The 22044-nt window shown below is 39.6% G+C and overlaps 1 protein-coding gene across 2 annotated transcripts in view; it reads left to right on the top strand.

Annotated features, from left to right (window-relative positions):
• LOC124615533 (V-type proton ATPase 116 kDa subunit a1) overlaps window positions 1–22044 on the top strand; it is a 656071-nt gene that overhangs the window by 526048 nt on the left and 107979 nt on the right. For both annotated transcript variants that reach the window (XM_047143497.1, XM_047143496.1), the window contains exons 5-6: window positions 3663–3839; window positions 13321–13550. In XM_047143497.1, the coding sequence (XP_046999453.1) occupies window positions 3663–3839; window positions 13321–13550 (407 nt within the window). The remainder of the gene's footprint in view (window positions 1–3662; window positions 3840–13320; window positions 13551–22044) is intronic.

Raw genomic sequence — 22044 nt, 5'->3', positions numbered from 1 at the left:
GCCAGTTACAATAGGGAGATTGTTTGTTTCATCACTCGGGCCTCCTAAGTTTGCGTGTATAGTGCAGATTCATGCAAACTGCCTGCTGCAGCTCTTAAATGTTTCATCCATAAAAAAACAGGAAGATGATCTCAAGTTTTCATTTTCTTTGCTTCCACTAAAGGCTATCATGTCCTCTAATTTTTCTCCTTCTAGAAGAAAACTATTGCCTTCGCCCATTTTTAAAAGATCTTCATGAAGACCGATTTCAATACTTTGTTATGAGGAGCCCCCATTTCATGCACATATGTCTCGAATAACTGCATAAGAGCGACCTTTCACGTCATTTGAGCAGCGCACACATACAAGTCTGTATTAAAGATGGGGTGACCACTCAAGGCAACTAGCTGTTTGTAGCTTAAATGTCCACGCTGCATATTTTTGTGTAACGTGTCCAGAAATCACCGATGTCCACAAGTCTCTGTGTCTACGCGTTTCCGGACACCAGTATAAACAGTGTGAATGTTTTGAAAGTCTCTCTCTCTTTTCCGAGGAAACAAAACCTTAGAGAAGCACTAATGCAACTTGGGAAAGATCTAATTGGCCCACATATGGAGCCCAGGGATTTCAAGCATATGCCTCTAAATCTGCAAGCCGTCATACGCAATAGGGATGCATACCCTTCCATTTGACATCAGTGAAGAATCGCTGATGGATATACAGATGTGGTATAAGCCCCTAACAGACCGACATAAAAACTGAAGGGCGGTTTGGAAAGTGTGCTGTGTTCATTTGTGGGCAATATACCCATTTTCAGTCCGATAGTTGTTAATAAATTTGTCTCACGAGATACTAGGCTCGTACTGCATTATTTCTTAATATTATGGTTTATAGATAATATTTGTTGCTACGATAGGTTGATAACATTTGCTTTGGGACGTCTACACACACCTGAATAAAACACAGTTTGTGTGCCACATGCCTTTGTTTTCTGCAAGGCATCTTGAGTAGCTGACTTCGTGGATGTTGATGTACATGTTGTATTTTTGTTCCTTTGTTACAGCTGTTCTTATAAGTGCAGTTTGCGGTATTAGTATTTGTGTACAGTCAGACAGAAAAACTGAAAATTCTACTTTATTTACCCACTTAGTGTGTGTCACCAGGAAATGTGTTGTATTTTTTCATAATATTACGGTTTACAAACAACGGTTGTATTTTAAATTTATTATTTTTTTCATTTGGAGACCGCCACCAGCATAGTAGCGCAATCCGGAAACATCAGTATAGTTGAGGTTTTAATTAAAGCTTAACGACCTCGATGATGGCCGTTAAAAGTTGCTGCCTGAATGACGGACACAAATTTATCTTAGTCATGTTGATTTACTAAGTGATTAACAATCACCTTTTGACGAAACTACTTATTAGAGAATACCGTACAACATTTTAGGAGTAATTACCCTCACTAATACGCCATATGAACTTTAATCAGTTAAATATCATTGTTGCGATCGGAACGGGAAGAAACTATTACATGTGTCATGCTGAGTATCCTCTGCCACGCACTTCTCAGTGGTTTGCTATCTATGTACATAGATGTAGAAGCGCATGAGCGAACGTTATTACCCGCAATCTAGCCATCACCGTTCGTCGTTCTCTAGATGTGCCCTAGTACCACAGTCTAACATAACAGTCGCGACACTCACTGCTGTAAAAGTTGTTGCCGTTTGACAGATGGAGCGACACTAGCGCTCCAAGCGGCAGGTAAGGTGAACGTCAGACGCGTCGTAAGCATAATGTTTGTTTGCATCCATTTCTTACGTAATTTCCGAATTATTCGAGTTATTTTCTTGCCGCCAAGAGTTTGTTTAGCATCAGAAGGCATATATGTTTCTATTAATGATTCTAAAATAAGCGCAAGTATGGACAAAAACCATGAATAGAGTGGCAAGCTACAACACATTCGTGAAGAAACACTTGTGACATTGGACAGAATTGCAGCTTACCACGTCGATATCAAAAGAATATAAACACACAGATTCACATGTAAGAAGCACAGACATGTACCTCTACATACAAAAGCGATCGACAGCTCGCTTATCGTTCTGTAGGCCTACTGTGTGTGTCATTGTCGCCTGTTGCCACAAGTACGACCTTAATCTTTATATTATTCTAAGTGGATCAAGCAATTGCCAAATAGTGGCAGAAATATGCTGAAAACTTTATAATGAGCTGATTACATTACATTTCACGAAAAACCAAATATTTGAATAATTTTCAAACAATCTGTCTGTAGGTACTTTCCTTGTCCCGCAATAGTTTCGCTCGATCCGCACAATCTGACACTTCACACGCTTTTGTAAGACACGAACAGCTGCACTTAATTAACCATCTAACCACTTTATCGTCAAAGCACGTCTGTGGTGACGATTCACACGAATCTGGCACTGATACATGGAGAGCTGAACTGGCTGCTTCTGTGCCATACGACTGTTTTACAGCTTTAGATTGACTGTCGAATCTTTGTGGCAGTTTCCTCTTCATCGTCAGTAGAAGTGGCTTATTTGGGATGTCAAACAGTGTGGGTAGTGCATTCCACACGAGCTTCTTATTGTCTGCGTTCATGAACTTGTTTTCTTCGAAATGTAGCGGACAAAACCTAATATTATTATACAGTAAACTGGGTCTTTCTTCATAAGGTCTTCTCGTCTGCTATTAACTAGCCATTTTCTGCTCCTAAAACGAAACATTTATCATTTATACACATATAGTTTGCAAGTTAATCCTGACGATACAGTTTAGTAACATGATGGTGTATACCTCTCAGGATCCTTAGGAAACCTAAAAAGAGACAGCTGTGGTGTCTTCTTCCTGTTGTTGCTGCAATTTATTGCGCTACAAACGCTCCAGACGGTAAAAATCATTGTATAAATCAAAATAAACAATCACTATTTGCTTTCACGATAGCGCCGAACTCAGTTCAACCTACCAGCCGCTTGGGGCGCTGCTGGCGCTGTAGGCAACAAAATCGAGGCGAAGTGTCGCGACTGTTATGTTAGACTGTGCTAGTACGCAGCCATGTGATAGAAAAATATCTCTTATTGTTGTCAGCTGTTGCCGGTTAGCGGTCGACCATTTCGTGTAATAGTCAACCTGTGCAACGTAAAATGGTGTACAGGGGTAAAGAAATAAGTAACTTCTATCGTGAGCGTGATATACTCTCAAATTGCCCGAGACAGCGTACTAATTTAGATGAGAAAAATGATTAAAAAAATAGTTAACGGCGTCTCGCGAGCAATAGTGAGGCTAGCAACTCCTCTGTTCAGTCATTCGGAATAGCGAAGTGGAAGAATATGAAACATATTTTGATACTGTAAGCGTCCGTCTGACGACTGTCACAGCGTTTTTTAGAAACCTCGCAATAACAGTGTTTCTCCCCCCAACAGAACCTAGCATTTCTGACTGCTCAGTCATTCGTTCATCGTGCAGTGCTCTCATACACGCTATGCGTAGACTTCCTTCTCCATGTTTGCAGGGGTCATAACTACGTTTCTGTCAGCTTGTACTTGTGTTCTTGATGAATGTGGACCTTTTTTATGCAGCCTTCCTGCGATGGCTTCTGGCTATCGACTCAAATAGTCTGAGATGAAGAATTAAAAATAATTTGGGTTTTCTTCTATTTGCAGCTCAACAATGACGTAAATGCCTTTCAGCGCAAATTCGTGAATGAGGTGCGCCGCTGCGACGAACTGGAACGCAAATTACGATACATTGAGGCTGAGATCGTCAAAGATGGAGTATCTGTCCCAGAAATTGATGAAATACCCAAGGCACCGAACCCCAGGGAGATCATTGATCTTGAGGTGAGTGGCAGAATAAGGCGATATTGGTATTGGGCATGTTTTAAAATTCCGTTTTGTCAAAACTAAGCGATAATGCAGAAAAATGGAAGGAAAATCAGTTTTCAATGTCACGTGACGATGCTATCATTAGTGACAGAGCACAAACTTGAACAGGACTTCTGTTGAGGAGTTCCTTGAAAAATTAAGCTAATTCCTGTGTTACATTGTTGACTGCGTTTATATAAGCATATAGCTTGTCGTCTTTTTAGAATTCATAAACATTTTATTTTATCTGTTATTACTTTTGGTTGTAATTTCATGTACTGACACGTTTCATGTCCATGGAGATTTCCTCCTCAAATTTGGTCTTACAGGACTAGACTTGAAAAATAAAATAAATATAAATAAACAGATTAACACTTCAGATACATTCTTTAGCTTACAGAAGAGGTAAGAACTGATCACTCAAAGGTAATACTTTTGAACTCTTTCACATTTCCCAACAGCCAGCTTCTTGGTTAATAAGCTACTTCAAACACCAGAATTCGTATACAGTACCAAGCATAGGCCCACAGATTCAACATACTAAATTAGCTCCTTGTTGGACCACCATAAACTACTATAGTAATTAAACAACTAGTTTTGATTGCATGACTATTTTCAAACCAACTCACATGGTAACAAAACAAGAGTACAAGCACAGGTGTGAAGGATACAAAAGTTATATGATACCAACGGAGCCTGTAGCAGTAATATTTGTGTGTTTTATGTAGAGTTGCTGTATCACTTACATTCCACCTACATCCATAGCCAAAGTTGATAATGCGTGCCCGTGTTCTTGGCACTCGATTTGGAGGCAGCCTATTCAAATCCTGGTGGTGAAAGCAAATTTCATCTGCAGTATGCAACTGAAAAAGATTAGCAGAGGTGGTGCCATCAAGTTTCCCATTATCAGACTTCGCCCAAATTTTTAGCATTTAATTCCAAACCTCTTGCAGTTTCTTGTGAAGTTGGGCCAAGTGACACTATTTTCATGAGCTATCAGTTAAATGGAGAGCCCAAACTCCTATTGTTGCCAACAACATAAGTATGTCACAAACATCACATGTACTCATCACAGTTCCTAAACTTGATCGATACAATAAGACACAACTTTCACTCTCAGCAAAGAGAAGGTGCCAGTGTGTGTGAAGACAGAAACATGTTCCAGGTAAGTGGCTACCTTCTCCCAGCAAACAACACAATTACAGTTATTTTTTTCCACATATAAGTTACAAACATTTAAATTTTAAATCAATTGCAACAGAACCTACAGAAAATATGCCCCATGAAAAAGTTTTCTTTATTGTATAGATCTGCAAAAATTTTCGAGGTAGATGTTGGTACCACAGCTAAGGACGGGTTAGACTTGCCAAGCCCAACTCTTATCTTTCTTAATTTGAATCTTGCTGGTTACATGGCATTTCCTCAGATGTCTATCATATTCATTCCTCACTTTGTGATGGAGGTGATTCTTTTGTGTGCATCAGACCATATCTTGCTGAAATAGAATTCTTCTCCAACACCCTAGTTCTCTGAGGACTGGTTTCATGTTTCTGATTATGAAGGCTAGTTCTCTTGCAGCAGAACCTGACTACACTTGCACTCGCAGTTGCATACCATCACATCATCATTATGGACTCTGCTGTAATTTGGACATTGCTGTCATGATATTGACTTTTTTACCTTCTGCACAAGATTATTCTTTAAGCATTCTGGAAATTACTATCCTGAAGTTTTCATGGCACAATGAATTGTCAGTGAACTTTCAGGATTAAAGTCACATGGTGTCAGTCTTGCCTTGATATTTTGACTTCCAGAGAAGTAGCTATCTCCTGATGAGTTCAGTGATGCTTGGTGTGAATCTCTGTATTTATAACAGCACATCGTGTGCCGATAACTGCTTTACAGATGATGCCATTAAGATCACCTGCTGTGGGCTCATGTATGTTGTTGAATGTACACCCTCTATTGAAATGAGTGGATGCAAAGAAAATGTTCTGTCCAAAATGTTCTGTGGTCAAATTAGTTGAATTAATTTTTACTGCTTGTGGCACTGGATGTATAATGTTGTCTTTGATTGTAAGGTAAAGATATGACTGGACTCCTTGCCTTATACAATTGAAATTTGCCATCTTTATTGCTAAGACCTTCTGCTATTGTTACTGTTAACTGCACGGGTTCTTTAAAAACTGTGTCCCGAAAGGATTTCATCAATTTTACTGTAGAGTAATTCATGGACTTTCCACTGGAGAAACAGGTCTCATCTAATGCTGTCGCCCCTCTTTTTCAAAAGATAAAATAAAATAAATGGGAGTGATCTTTTGACTGGTTTGATGTGGCCCACCATGAATTCATCTCCTGCACCAACCTTTTCATCTCAGAGGAGCAATTGAAACTTACATCCTCAATTATTTGCCAGGTGTATTCCAGTCTCTGTCTTCCTTTACAGTTCTTACCCCCTAAAGCTCCCTCTAGTACCATGGAAGCTATTCCATGATATCTTAACATATGTCCTATCATTGTGACTCATTTGTCAGTGTTTTCCATGTATTTCTTTCCTCACCGTTTCTACGGAAAACATTCTCATTCCTTACTTTATCAACCCAGCCAATTTTCAACATTTTACTGTAGTGCCATATCTCAGATGCTTCTGTTCTCTTCTGTTTAGTTTTTCCAGAGTCCCTGTCTCACTACCATATCACTGTGTTTCAGACTTACATTCTCAGAAATTTCTTCCTCAAATTACTACCTATGTGTAGCAGACTTCTCTTGGCCAGGAATGCCGTTTTTTCCAGTGCTACTCTGATTTTTATGTCCTCTTTGCTCCGTCCATCATGGGTTACCTTGCTGCCTAGGTAGCAGAATACCTTAACTTCATTTGCTTTGTTATTGTCAGTTCTGGTGTTAAGTTTCTCTCTGTTCACATTTCTGCTACTTTACATTACTTAAGTCTTACTTCAATTTACTCTCAATCCATATTCTGTACTCATTAGACCATTCAGTCTATTCATCATATCCAGTAATCTTCTTCATTTTCAATGAGAATAGCAATGTCGTCATCAAATCTCATCATTGATGTCCTTCCACCTTCAATTTTAATGCCCCTCTTGAACCTTTCTTTTTATTCCAACATTTCATCTTCAATGCATAGATCGAACATTAAACATGAAAGACTATATCCCTGTCTTACATTATTTTTAATCCCAGCACTTCATTCTTGATCTTCCACTTGTTTTGTTCCTGTTGGTTCTCGTACATATTGTATATTATCTGCCTTTCCCAGTAGCTTAGCCCTATTTCTCACAGTACTTAAAACATCTTGCACCATTTTACCTTGTTAATTGGTCTTTCCAGATCAACAAATCTTATGAACGTGCCCCAAACTGATTGTCATCCTACATATCCTCAATTTTCTTTTCCAATAATCTGCATATTATTTTTGTCACCAACTTGCATGTGCAAGATTTTAAGCTGATTGTGCGATAATTCTTGTATTTGTTTGCTCTTGCTGTCTTCGGAATTATGTGGATCATTTTGTTCTGAAACGTGATGGTATGTCGCCAGTCTCATATGTTCTGTACATCAACGTGAATTGTCTTCTTGTTGCTGTTTTGGTTGGCAGGAGAGCCAACACCGTGTTACTAGAGGAGGCCGAAAGGCACGCGTTTTAGCTCACGCAGGCTGGCGTGAGGTCTGGAACAGGACAAGAAAATTAGAATTGAGAAAAACGGATGTAGCTGGTGGAATACTTAACTTTAATCCGTTAATGGTGAACGTCGGTCTTGACGGTACATGATTCAATATCAGTAGTAACTGATAATGGCACCTTGCTAGGTCGTAGCAAATGACGTAGCTGAAGGCTATGCTAAACTATCGTCTCGGCAAATGAGAGCGTATTTTGTCAGCGAACCATTGCTAGCAAAGTCGGTTGTACAACTGGGGCGAGTGCCAGGAAGTCTCTGTAGACCTGCCGTGTGGCGGCGCTCGGTCTGTAATCACTGATAGTGGCGACATGCGGGTCAGACGTATACTAACGGACCGCGGCCGATTTAAAGGCTACCACCTAGCAAGTGTGGTGTCTGGCGGTGACACCACAGTTGCCACTTCTCTCTACAATTGTTCTGACTTATTTGATCTTACGTCATTGAAATCTCTTTTCTAATACTGGATCCCCAATCTCTTCACTGTCGACTCCTGTTTCTTCTTCTATCATACCACATATACATCCTTCCCTTGACAGAGGCATTCAGTGTAAGATTTCCACCTATCTGCTCTCTCCTGTGTGTTTAATAGTGGAATTCCCATTGTATTCTCAATGTTGTCACACTTGGTTTTAATTTCACCAAAAGCTGCACTGACTTTTGTGTATTCTGAGTTAGTCCTTTTTCTTCTTTTTTTTCCAGCCATTTCGCCTTAGCTTCCCTACACTCTCTGTTATTTCATACGTAAGTGATTTGTATTTCTGTATTCTTGAATTTCCCTCACCTTCTTTCATCAATCAACTGTTGTATTTCTTCTGTCACCCATGGTTTATTAGCAGTTATCTTCCTTGTACCTATGGTTTTCTTTCCATCATCTGTGATTGTCCTTTTTAGAGATGTCTATTCCCCTTCAACTGAACTGGCTGCTGAGCTATTCATTATCACAGTATCTACAGCCTCAGAGAACTTCATGCACAGTTAGTTAGGATGAATAATGTAGTGCCTTACAGTATGGACACTCCTCAGTGGCAATCAGTTGGAATAATTAATGACTCCAGGACAAATGTTTTTTAGAATAGTTTATAGGAGATTACATGGAAATAATTTATAATGAACCAAATGCTAACATAAAATTTAATACATTCCACGATAAATGTATAACATTATTTGAAAATAGCTTTCCACACAAGCTAGTCAGAAAGGTCACAGGTAAAAAACCATGGGTCACAGGAGGGATTAAAGTGTCTTGTGAAAGGAAAAGGGAAATGTATCTTTTGGCAAGAATAAGTAAGGATCCTGCAGTAATTTTACACTAAAAAAATATTCAAAATTACTAAGAAAGGTTATTAAAAATCAAAGAACATGCACATAATGTCAGAAATTAGCACTTCTGACAAGAGACTTACGGCAATATGGAATGTGAGAGACAGGACAGCCAGCCACAGAACAGCACAACAGCACTATTGAACTGAATGGAAGGGCTATAAATGATGAGTCGAAGGTAGCAAATGCATTTGATAATCATTTCTTAAATATAGTAGAAAGATTAAGTCAAAAAGTTAGAGAGCAAAATCACAGCAGTATGCTGAAAATGTAACTTTCATAAAATTCAATCATATGAATGTAAATCACAGCAGTATGCTGAAAATGTTACTTTCATAAAATTCAATCATATGAATGTATCACCAACTTCTCCTTCTGAAATTAAGAAAATTATCCATTCTCTCAAACATAAAACCTCACCTGTTTTTGACGGTGTTTCCAAAAGGGTACTAAAAATTTGTTCCCATGCAATAAGCCCAGTCTTGTTTGAAATATGTAATGCATCACTAACTCAAGCCATTTTTCCAGAGAGACTGAAATATACTATTGTTAAACCCCTCTGTAAGATAGGTTATAAGACAGATGTCAATAATGACTGTCCTGTTTCACTGCTAACATCATTCTTCAAAATTTTTGAGAAGATGATGTATTCTAGAATGGTATCTCACATTAGCATCGATAGTATCCTTAGCAAATCACAGTTTGGGTTTCAGAAGGGTTGCTCCACTGAGAATGCCTTTTGCGTTTTCACGAACCTGTTGGTGTTTTATGGAACCGCTCTAAGGCATTTGACTGTGTGCATCACAGTATTCTCTAAGATAAACCAAAATTTTATGGGATAGATCATGTAGCTATCTTGTACTTAGTAATTCAAGCAATATAGTCCATGGATATGATTCTGACCGTGGAGAAATCACATATGGGGTTTTCTGAGGTTCCATGTTAGGTCCACACCTGTTTTTGTAAATGATCTTCCATGTAGTATACAACAAGCAGAATTAGTTCTTTTGCAGATGACACTATTATTGTAATCAATCCAAGTGTACAAACAAAAACAGAATAAATGGTAAGCAGAGTTCTTAAAAGTGTCATTGACTGGTTTTTGGCAAATGGTCTCACCTTCAATGTTAAAAAGACCCAACATATTCAGTTCTGCACAAATAGAGGTACTAAAACACTGACAAGTGTACACAGGGTGAGAAATTGAATTGGAAAAAATACATTTTGGAAATCCTTACTTAACTTAATTCAGCCACGTTTGTGCTTAGAACGTGGCTGAACTAAGTAAGGAATTGCATATCTTGGGGAGAGACAAATTGTTAAGTTCCATGTTTTGCATATTTTCATTCGGTGACATCATATGGAATAATAATCTGGGGTAAATCATCTTTAAGAAAGAAAGTAAGCCCTCATTTTACATAAACGTACTGTGAGAATAATATGTGGTGCTCACCCACAATCATATTGTAGACGTGTGCTTAAGCAGTAGGGCATTCTGTCTACTGATTCACAGTATATTTATTCACTCATGAAGTTTGTTGCAAATAATCCACTACAATTCAAGAGGAACCATGAGTTACATAATTACAACACCAGAAGGAAAAATGACTTTCTTTGGTCCACATTAAGGTCGTCTGCAGCACAAGAAGGGGGTAAATAATGCTGCAACCAAAATTTTTGGTCATTTACCCAGTGATGTGAAATGTCTGACAGCAAACAAAGTAAAATTTGATAACAAACTGAGAAAGTTTCTCCTTGACAACTCCTTCTATTTTGTAGAAGAGTTATGTTATTGTAAGGTGTGAAAGGCAGTGGTAAGAACTACTAGCTCAAAAAGAAATGAAATGTTCAGAATGTAACTGTATGTACAAATTACTTTGCAACATGATGTATGACGACTCATTCAGCATCATTATGCTATATCGTGCAAGTTGATCCACGACACGTGTTACTAACTAACTGGCATGTCAATTCAGGCAGGCTAGGAAAAAATTTTACCTTCATAGTCTTGGATGTTGTTGAATTTTTCATATATTAGAATGAAGGACTAAGTAAGGAACACACATTTTTTTGTTTTTTTTTTATTTCTGCTTCGAGATACAGCCCCCCAAAGATGACCCTGCATGTACCATTTTGATGATGTGAACTTTGGAAATTTTTTTAAATCCTGTAGCTCGGGATATTTTGTTAGTTTTATGACTACAAAGAAATCCTCCATTTGGACTTATCTGCCAAAGTTCTTTTTTTATAATTTATGGAAAAATTTATAAAAAGCTAATCCATAAAATTTTGATTTTTTTTTTTTTTTTTCTGTTGATTAGTATCATATAGTTCTACATTCCCTGAAAAGGAGAGCTTTCACTTTTAGATTGAACAGGTTTTATAAACATTTGAAATGTTTGCAATTCATAAAACTTGTTTTATTGCCACATTATTACATAAAAGGCTCATAAAAATCAAAACCTAGCCCTATTTAACATAATTTTAATTTTGAAAGATGAGTAAGAGAATCATTTTTCAAGCAAAATGTATGTGAGAGGTCCAAAGACTTAAAGGTTTCAATTTATACAACTTCTGTGCACTCTGTTTTTGTACTGAAATTAGCCAGTCAATGCACTAAAAATCTGTACCACTGCTTCACTATCTTCCTTTGATACAGAGTGATGCCTTCCTGTTGAACTAATAGGAACTGGAGCACTTACAATCTTCAAAACATTGTGAACAGGAAGAAGTGAGCACTGATGGGGTTGTTGCTGTCCTTCAGCTAGAAACCTATTTCCAGCAGCTGGTCCATGTGGTAGCATAAAGTTCACCATGGTTTAGTTTCAACTCATAATTGGTGTCTATAATCTCTGCAATCCACCAGTCACAGACATACACACACATCACAAACATCCCCCTTCTCAGGTTGTGAATCTGAATATTATCCTGCTGTCTCTGAGGTGTTGTCCGAACGAACAAAATTTCTTCTTTCTTGCTCTTTAAAGAGCATGCAATATGAGTTCGCCCATCACTTTGAGTCCAGAAACGTATCTTCTGAATTCCTTTCACAGGAGTAGTTGGTTTGGACCATTCTTCTTTTTTCTGCTTACAGAGTTCTTTCAGAACCCGGGGTCAGGGGAGACTTACTGGACAGGACTGATTGTTGGGGACTGCACCGGATGAGATTGGAAAACCTTTAGAGATTAAAGGTGGAAGACAGGGTAATATGCAAGACAGAGATTACCACTAAAACATCGTGCGCAAGTTAATAAGAGTGCAGAGTTAAGTGCATTGTATGCAACAGAGGTGAGGGGGGAGGGGGTGGCAAAAAATAAACAAGTCAGGAAATTAAACATGTAGAAAACTGAAATGGAGTGAAGAAATTGGTGTGCTCCGAAGTTGTTTTTTGGAGGCTGAAGTGAGAGTGGTGGTGTATTGTTGTAAAGAGTCTGCATCCGAACAAATACGTTTGCCTCGAATGCCAAGGTTTTATGGGAGGGAATGTTTGACAGTTGCCTGGATGTATCGGGTTCATCATGAACAATTGTGATTGTGTAAAACATTGTGAGCTGTCTACAGTGGTTAGATTTCATGATATCAGAGTAATCTTCCTGTCTTTCATTGATATCATCTTTTTTTTTTATTGCTCTGCCATGTGGAACGCCACAAATCTACTGAAGCTCTAAACAGCCAGTACACAATTAATGTAGTGTAAATCTGTGGGCTTTTCTCTGTTACACTATATTTCTTATTCACATTATATGTATGAACATTTCTTGACAAATAGGGGTCATGAGTTGGGCAAACTTCTTAGCTTCTTGTTGCCATTCCAATGCATTCATAAAATGCATGATTCAGACAGCTATGTTGTCAGTATATTAAGGACATATCAGCATTATTCTCTCTCTCTCTCTCTCTCTCTCTCTCTCTCTCTCTCTCTCTCTCTCTCTCTCTCTCTCTCTCTCTCTCTCTGTGTGTGTGTGTGTGTGTGTGTGTGTGTGTGTGTGTGTGTGTGTGTGTGTGTGTCTAACATGATATAGTTAAAATTTTCATAAAGAAACAGGCAGGCCAAATAGACAATGTACCAGTTCAGTTTTGTAGAGACCTGGGAGGAATTACCAGTGGCCTTTTTTAATCTGCTCTCCATGCATTGTCCAAGAATTATTATAAGACACTTAAATCAGAATTATGGACTAGGATATAATCCTGTCATTTTTCAATTAAGTATTTGTAGTATTCCACCAGTGCTCACTGCATTGTGCTTGTTTTCAGTAATGTGCATGTATTGGTAGATACAGCATCAACAATTACTATTGTGATACCATAAAATGTTAATTGTATATTGTGAGGATTTTTCCATTTCTTTACATATATTTATAGGTCCTTCATTTGATTGGAGATTTCAAGAGTCTTGGCAGTAATTACACACCTGATTTTATTTTTTCTTTTGTTAGGCAAATCTGGAGAAGACAGAGAATGAAATAATGGAGCTGAGTCAGAATGCAGTAAACCTAAAGCTAAACTTTTTGGAGTTGACAGAGATGCGACATGTGCTGGAGAAGACAGAGGGCTTCTTCACAGAACAGGAGGGCGTTGGAGCTTCTGACTCACTGACCAGGGCTCTCATCCAGGAGGAGAGCTCCACACAAGCTGGAGCGAGTGCATCAGCCAGGGGCAGACTAGGGTAAGCTTTGTGGCTATTTTGGAAACTGTGCTATCTGCCTGCAAACATCACTGTCTGAGTAAGAGATAGCAATAAATTTTTGGCACTTTTACTAAAATATTTCATTTCAGCCATGACCATTTTATTTTCTACACCTCACAAATGAATATGTAGTTTCAGCCATTGGTTATCACCATACCACCATGGTGTAAACTTTCTGATACTTGAAGGTGGTGATAGTCAATGGCTGACACGTACTGTTACTGTGCGAAGTGCAGAAAAAAAATTAGGTGCAGACTGAACACTGAAATAAAAATGGTACTGTTTTTGTAAAATTATAACAGTGGTAAAAAGTAACAGCTTTATTTTTAAGGTAGAATGTGATGCTTACAATAAAATGCTTTTTTATAAAAATCTTAACCAAGTAGTGGTCACCCCTTTATAACATGGGGAAGTAAATTGTGGACATTAGCTAAGATAAGGCAAAAGAAGAATACATAAATATCAAATAAAAAAGGATAATGTAATACATTCTCTATAAATGATGAAACTGAGCAAGAATTCATAAAATGGAAACAAAGTTTCAACCTCTTGGGGGAAGACAGATTAATTACGCAGGTGACAGAGAGATGTAGGATGACCGAGAAACATACGGCTTCAGCAAAGACGAAACAGGGTGTACACCTTTTCCAAGAAGGAGAAGAAAGCAGTAAAACTTCTGTAAATGAATGATGATTTAAGTGCTTTTAAAACAGCACCAGTCACTGCATTTAATTGCACCAATGGAATAATTCCATATATTTGTGACACTGTAATACACACATAAATGGACATAATTTTTTTCTTTCATTTTGTGCTTTATAATGACGCTCTGTTGTTGATGAAGACTGTATGCTCTCTGAAGGAATTTAAAGCATCTTAATTCACTGAAAAATAAGAGTTATCAGATTACTTAGGAGTTTTCACTGACTGAGTATATTAGTGTGATCTGAGCAAGCTGCTTCCACAGACTGCAGCGTTGATCAAACAGAGTTTAATTCAAGTTAATAACTAATCTAGATTTGTTATGAAGGCAGCTCTTCTGTGCCACTGTAATGCATGTTATAATCCTTATACCCTCTACTCAAATATTAAACAGCCACAGGTGAGGCCATTCCTCATTACTCAGTAGTACAAAAGTCTTGAACTGTGTCATGTATGCTGCAATAGTTTTCTCTTCCACATCATGTCATTACCTGAATTAGTAGTACACATCCCAAAACTTAGCTACTATGGCTAAGCAGTATTGCAGTACCAAGTGAACTACTGTAGGATCCTACCCCGGTCGTATATCACACCTGTTCCCAATACCTTTCCTCTTTTGTAGCTTTCTTATCAGTAACCTAGAACCAAGACATGCAGCATTTAGTACTCTTTACCTTTTGCTTCATTCCTGTTACAGGCCTCCATTACCACTTCAGAAGTAGAGGTCATACTGCAGCAAGAGAGAATTGATTCTGATAGCAATATGCGTGCATTGTCAGCAGTACAATTAACTATTAGCCTTCTATAATGCCAAGACCACATATCAACAATTTGTTGATATAACTGCACACTAATAAATTATGAGGTGGAATTACTGAAAAGTGCTTACAAAATATTATACCTCCTGAAGATAATTAAAGGCCAGAAGTTCTATATCATAATTTATTAAAATATTTTTACATGAACAGTCCTGTAATATGAAGATCGATTATCGTAAATCTTTGTAAGTGAACTTACACTAATTCTGCCTATCACTCCTTGGGCAGTTTCCTCCTGTAAGCTTCATTTTCTTGTTTTTCATTTTTTTATTTTTTTACCTGCTGAAATTCGTTTTTCTGTTGTCTGTCTCCTGTGTAGTCACCACCAAGGTTTCATTTTTTATCATTTCCCTTCCTAATTCTATTAAGGTAAATGCTGATATGGCAGCTGTTTCCTTTTCCAAGCTTGTCTAGTCAAGCTTTTGCTCTGTCTCCAGGATGACATTGTTGCTGGATATTGATCTCTCTCTCTCTCTCTCTCTCTCTCTCTCTCTCTCTCTCTCTCTCTCTCTCTCTCTCTCTCTCTCTCTCTCTCTTCATCATCCATCTGCCTCTCCCTCCCCCCCTTTTCTCCCTCCCTCTTTTGCCTGGTTCAGTTTGTGTGTCTTTCATTGCAGAACTTGTGCATTGCCACATACTGCTATACACTTCATGTCAGTTGTCTCAACACTGTCAATGCCACTTCTAATCTATGTGTTTGACTATGGAAACTGGACAATTTTGTCAGTATTCAGATTGCTAAAGTGGCATTTGTTAACATATTTTGACAAATGATCGATCATTTAAACACTGTCTTCATCTATTACTTTTGAATTATATTGAAAGAATTATGTTGGTTAATCAGCTTTGATGATATTTATGTAATCTGCAGCCATATTTTTGAAAATTTCAAAAATCACAGTGAAAATATTTTAAATTAGAAGTTTTTCTATCTGCACAGGCATGGCAATGTTACAAAATTGTCCCGTCGGCACAAATTTCGCAGATTTAGGCGGCAACGACTGCTGGGCACAGAAACCAGGGAACTGAACCCTGGAAGAGGAAAAATTTGATGTGCAGATCACTCCATGGGGAAGCAGAGAATCTGAGCACAACAGAGAGATTGGAGAAAAGCATAAAATGTGATTTGATAATGACCAGAACAACTAACACATAGGATCAAGAGCAGTGTGCGATGTGAAAACCAGGTCCGTGTTTGTGTCAGGGTAAGCACTGACTGGCCCGGTCTTTTGCCACTGGCAAGTAAACATCTCTGTCAGTGCTTCTGCCCATACAATGCTCTTTGCATGCCATTCATAGTAGTTTCCCACATTACTGTGCCGTGAGATTCATGCCAACTCATCTGTGTGTGTACATATGTCTGGTGACAGGGATACTAAATCCCTGCCTGCACAAAATGCCATGTAGGGGTGAAAATTTCCTGGTTTCTGCCTGACATCTGTTGCAAAACAAGAGAGAGCATTGGGTCACTATTTAAGCAGGCAACGACTGCTGACTCCACTGGGTTCCACTGGAATGGCAGAAGAGTGAGGAGGCTGGCACGACAGCAGGTCCAAGAGCTCTAGTGGGTGCAAGGACTCATCCAGAAGGCGAGTGAGGTGGTCACAGGTTCCAATTCCACTGGAAGTTGTGGGAGCACTACTTCCAGTGGCCTACTTCTCAGGCAAAATTAGGACAATGGAGAATGCTGTGGCAGCTGCAGCAGGTTAGTATACTGTTGCTACAATCATGAGGTTCCTACCAGGCAAATAAAATCGTCCATTGGATGCAGAGATGGCAGTGTTCTATGTTCGAATGGCTTGTAAATGCAGCTGATCTGAATGACAGGTCAGCTGCTCCTGGCTGACATCCACCAGAAAAATGTGCTGACCTGTGTGACCTACCACCACACCTGGCACCCACCCCTCCCAGTGGCTGAAACATGGGGTCCCAAACGGCAGTTCTGCGAAAGAAACTCGGCAAGCTACATCGTATCAGTTCGTGCGAGTTTGAGGGTGACAAAAGCACTAGACCATATGGTTGTCACCCATGTAAACGGTTTGCCGGATTGTACTCATTAACTGGCATTGCCCAGTATGTGGCTAGAAAGCTAGACAGTGCATCATCAGGGAATGAAGCAGACACAGGCTTCAGAAATTCAATCTTGTGGGTCCTCACGAACTGCTCCAACCCTGGGTTAGGAGGAGGGTGAAACACGGAGGTGGTTAGATGCTGGATATCATTACAAATGCAAATATCATCAAACTCTGACAATATGAGTGGTTGATGTGATAAGAGCGTCAAGGGGAAGCCTTCGATAGCAAACATGACTGACAGCATGTGGATTGTTGATGTTGCTGTTGTGGAGAACAGTTTGGGCACGTACTGGAAATTGGAAAATGTATCCACCACCAACCACCGTGTGCTTTCCAAAATAGGGCCCAAGTCAATGTGCACCCTTTCGTAAGGTTGCTCTGGGACTGGCCCATGGGAAAACTGTGTTCCTGTTGCGAAACTGCAGACCATATGAGGTTGACACCATTTTGGCAGATACACATGGCTGGGGACTGAACATAGCATAATAAGAAATCTTGCCCAAAAAGAACAGGAGCCCTTTCAGGTTCTTCAGCACTGGCAGACTGCTTTGATGTGCTCATCTGTAGGAAGGAGGCCATTTTTGCTAAGAATACGTTACAAAAAAATGCACCTTTGAGGCAGAAAAACGACATTTTCAGTGGAAGCCATTCTCCAGAAGGTGTTGGGAAACCACCTGCAGATTCCGTAAATGCTTGTATTCCATGGGGCCTGTGACCCAGATGTCATCAAGGTAGTTGAAACCACATTGAATGTCCTTAATTAAATGCTCCAAATACCTTTGATAAATTCCTGGAACAGACAAAATTCCCAAGAGCAACTGATTTAACTGGTAAAGCCCAGAGTAGTGTTGACCACAAAGAAACACTGAAAAGTGGCGTACATTGGCAACTGCAGGTACACGTCACGCAAGTCAATGCGTGAAAAATACTGGCCCTCTGACAACTTCAACACCAATTCCTCTGGATGCAGAATGGGATAAAAGGTGGCAACACATTGCTGTTGGATGTCTTCCAAAATCACCACAAGGGGCATGGCACTGTCTGGCTTTTAAAACACCACCAGAGGTGTGGGCCTTTGTCGAGACAAAATGAGAGAAGTAACACTGAATTCCTATCAAAATGCAGCTTGGCCTTGGCCTTGTGGCAGAAGGTGAAAGGGTTGGGGCAGGGGTGATGAAATTTAGATGTTGCTGATGGCTGAAAGGAGACATGATCCTCTTTCTACCTAATCCAATGTATTTTCAAACAGCAGGTTATACGTCTGTAGTAGAAGGTCTAGATATTAAAAGGGGACTGATTGGGCTACTAAGCAGACTTTGTCAAAGATCTGGAATCAAAAACAGAAAAGGTACCCAGCCCTAAAATATCGTGCACCTACAGTGAATTACTATTGACAACAGAATTTGCCATTCCACATGCTTATTATATGCAGAGATGGAGAATTTCCCCTGCAGTGGAATGCACTGTTTACTATAAGATACTACTTGTCATAATTGTTGTTTCAATGCAGGGGAAAGCTTGATCAGCCACAAATTCATGACCAGTGTAAGCAGAACATGCTGAGGTAAAGCTTTCGGAACATTGGAGACAGCCCCATGCAATACGCACCAAATGACAATTGGGGCCTGACTGCCAACTTGCCCATTGAGCAGAAACAGGTGTGGAAGGATAGTGAGAGTTAGCAGCCCATTGAACTGAAAGTGGGAAAACACAGGTGTGCCACAAAGTCATCACACTCAAATTGTCAATGGCATCATCCCATGTCAGCTAAGCAGAAACCTGGCCAACTTCTTGAGGCACTGGAACTGTCACTTGCATGAGAGACCTCACAGGTTGGTGATCCAGACTGGACCACTTGTGGTGCTGGTTAACCTGTAACTGTGCCATCAGTACATGGGTTTTGAAATGGTAAGGATGCGGGGATCAAGGAGTGGTTAGGTGCCAAGCCCACATCCATTAAAATAAAATTTTGCAATTTATTTCACTTCAGTAGTTTTATGCAATGCATAACATATTAAAATGATTAAAAAAAAGCTATCCGATGGCTTTCAAAGATTATTGAATGAAATAAAGTTTATGAACTTTGAAATAATTACATACAGCAATATTTCACACTCTGAGGTAGTAACGCAAAATACATCTGCCTTCAGCAGTTCTACAAAAGCACACCAACCTTATTTACAACTATTTCCTGCCAAGGCTGTCTATTTACAACAGCAAGCTCTGCTTGTGTCTGTGTATGTGTGGATGGATATGTGTGTGTGTGTGCGAGTGTATACCTGTCCTTTTTTCCCCCTAAGGTAAGTCTTTCCGCTCCCGGGATTGGAATGACTCCTTACCCTCTCCCTTAAAACCCATATCCTTTTGTCTTTCCTTCTCCTTCCCTCTTTCCTGACGAGGCAACCATTGGTTGCGAAAGCTAGAATTTTGTGTGTATGTTTGTGTTTGTTTGTGTGTCTATCGACCTGCCAGCGCTTTTGTTTGGTAAGTTTCATCATCTTTCTTTTTAGATATACCATTTTTTTTTAACATATACATGATGGTACAGCTGATCTCACATGAGCACTATCAAGATTTACTCACACAAGTAGTATATTCACACCCTTTTGTATAACTGAGCTCCATTGAAATGTAACTTAGCCAACAGAAGCTCACCATAACATCCATTATACGTTGATAATCCCAGCCATTACGATACATGCAGGAAGTACTTCTGTGGCAGGATCAGAACCTGGCTCCACAGCCTAGAAACGTTCCAGATTGGCCATGGACACACCACAAAAGAACTGAAGAATTTTTATGCTGCTGCAAATCACATAGCCATCGGGCAAACTGAAAAACCCACTGCCTTTCCAAGTTGGAAATCATCACTGTTCTTGGATTATGCTGATGTGCTCACCAATGTTGGGTGACTCTGGAACCAATATACTTTCAAAGTCCACCACCAGTACCATGCTTGCAACTGCATTAAAACCCGCCATGCAGAACTTGTGCCCTCTTGTGACATGACAAGGAAAATCCAGATGCCACAAGTCGAGGTGCCCATGCTAGCTTAAAACACATCAGTACGAACATTCCAGGTTTGATGCCAAAAATACTGTTGTGATCTACTGTCATAGTTCCACAGTGTTAAGTTTCTCAGGTTCAGTAGAGGGCTTCAAATTTTGAATGATTTTGTACAACCCTAAACTGCTTGACAATAATCAGACAGCCTTATCAGCTGGTTCAATGATGCACCTTACCTGGCAGTTTGGCAAAAGCCAGCGCAGGTAATTGTCCCACCTTTCTGTAGACGTGTCGAAACCAGCAAACAGCATCAGGGGCAGCAAGGAAGAATGCTGCTCTGTAGATGCCTGTCCTGCCACCAGTGCAACGTGAGAGTGGATCAATTGTGCATGCTTGTTTGGTCAGCTCCTGCAGCTGCTCCTGCTGCAGTTTCTTCTGAAGGCACAACTGTTTCTGCCAGCACTGCATAAATGCCATGTCCATGATATCCATTAATTAACACAGTGAAAAAAATAAAGATATTTCAAGCACAAGAACATTCTCGGTCACCACTTTTGTATCTCCGAAGGTGTCACATTGTTGCAAAACCATATGGTAGTCACAAATGTCACAACTTGAGCTGCTAGTTGTTGCTCAATTGGAAACTGGTGAGCTAGACCTTGCAAGAAGAAAAACTCAATGTGTGGGTGTATCTACAGAGGAATGGAGAATACAAACACCGCATGTAGACTGGCACAGAGAAAAACACACAATGCACCTCGTCAGTGACTGAACAACTAGCATGCAGGAGCAAGAGCAAGTTGCAAAGCGAAAGCCAGATCCTCATTAATATCTCAGCAAAAGAATGGACTGATCCAGCCTATTGTGGCAGCAGGTTCTGTTGATACGATGCTCCACACGTCCCATCCATGTTAGCTTTCCACATTACTCTGCTAGGAGACTCATGCCAGCTCATCTGTATCCATACGTACATCTAATGGTGGTGATAGTAAAGAAATATTACTTATATTCAATCTTTGTATGACCCTTATCAGTTCTTGCACAGAACCGTATTATTGCTTCTTTGTATGGTATGTCTTGAAACAAGGTTCCATACACAAAGAGATACCACATTACTCATGCTGCTACCATCTCTCTTTGAAAGATGCTTTCCCATTACGTTTCTTGCTCCTGGAGGTAGATATGTACTACACGCGTGCAGCATACTGCTTACATGTTGGTGGTAAGTGCTGCAGCAAATAACTGTGTGTTAATATGCCCACTGTTCCACTTCGTATAGTCATAGCAGCAACCTGTTGCGCATCATCCTGAGTGAACAAACTCGGACTGCAGTGCTGTGGTCATGAACAAGTGCATGCTGTTTTCTTGTAGTGCACTGAATTATACAAGACTCAATTTGACACTCCCATGAAAGCAAATGAATATACATCTTCCTCCACCATTTTACTTTTGTGCCAAAATACATTGTACTGGTCTACAAAGTTCAGCTCTGGCATTGTTGCAATTGCAATATAATACTAAAGTGACTTCAGTATGAATGGACCATTATTTTCTTGTGTGTTTACCAAATGTTGGCTTATGGCTAGTGGACAATGAGTAAACATTCTTGGTGTCCTTACGTTTCATTATCAATAAATTACATTTATGTCTGTCATTTCTCCCTTCTTCAGTTTAGTTTCAGGCATTGAACTTCTTGAGATGCTCAACAGCATTAGTTCCTGCTTGAGACAACTCCTGAAACAGATCTGGTCAAGAATACGATCTGTCCAAATACATGGTCTTTATCCAATAGACAGTAGCCTGAAGACAACTGCTGAAGATGTGTTGTTGAACACCTGCTTTCCAGCACCTCAAAATTGAGCACATAGTCAC

This window comes from Schistocerca americana, chromosome 5, assembly GCF_021461395.2.
Source record: "Schistocerca americana isolate TAMUIC-IGC-003095 chromosome 5, iqSchAmer2.1, whole genome shotgun sequence".
Classification (NCBI taxonomy): domain Eukaryota; kingdom Metazoa; phylum Arthropoda; class Insecta; order Orthoptera; family Acrididae; genus Schistocerca; species Schistocerca americana.
Note: the sequence above shows the minus strand (reverse complement) of the source record. Positions and strands in the feature narration are given on the sequence as shown.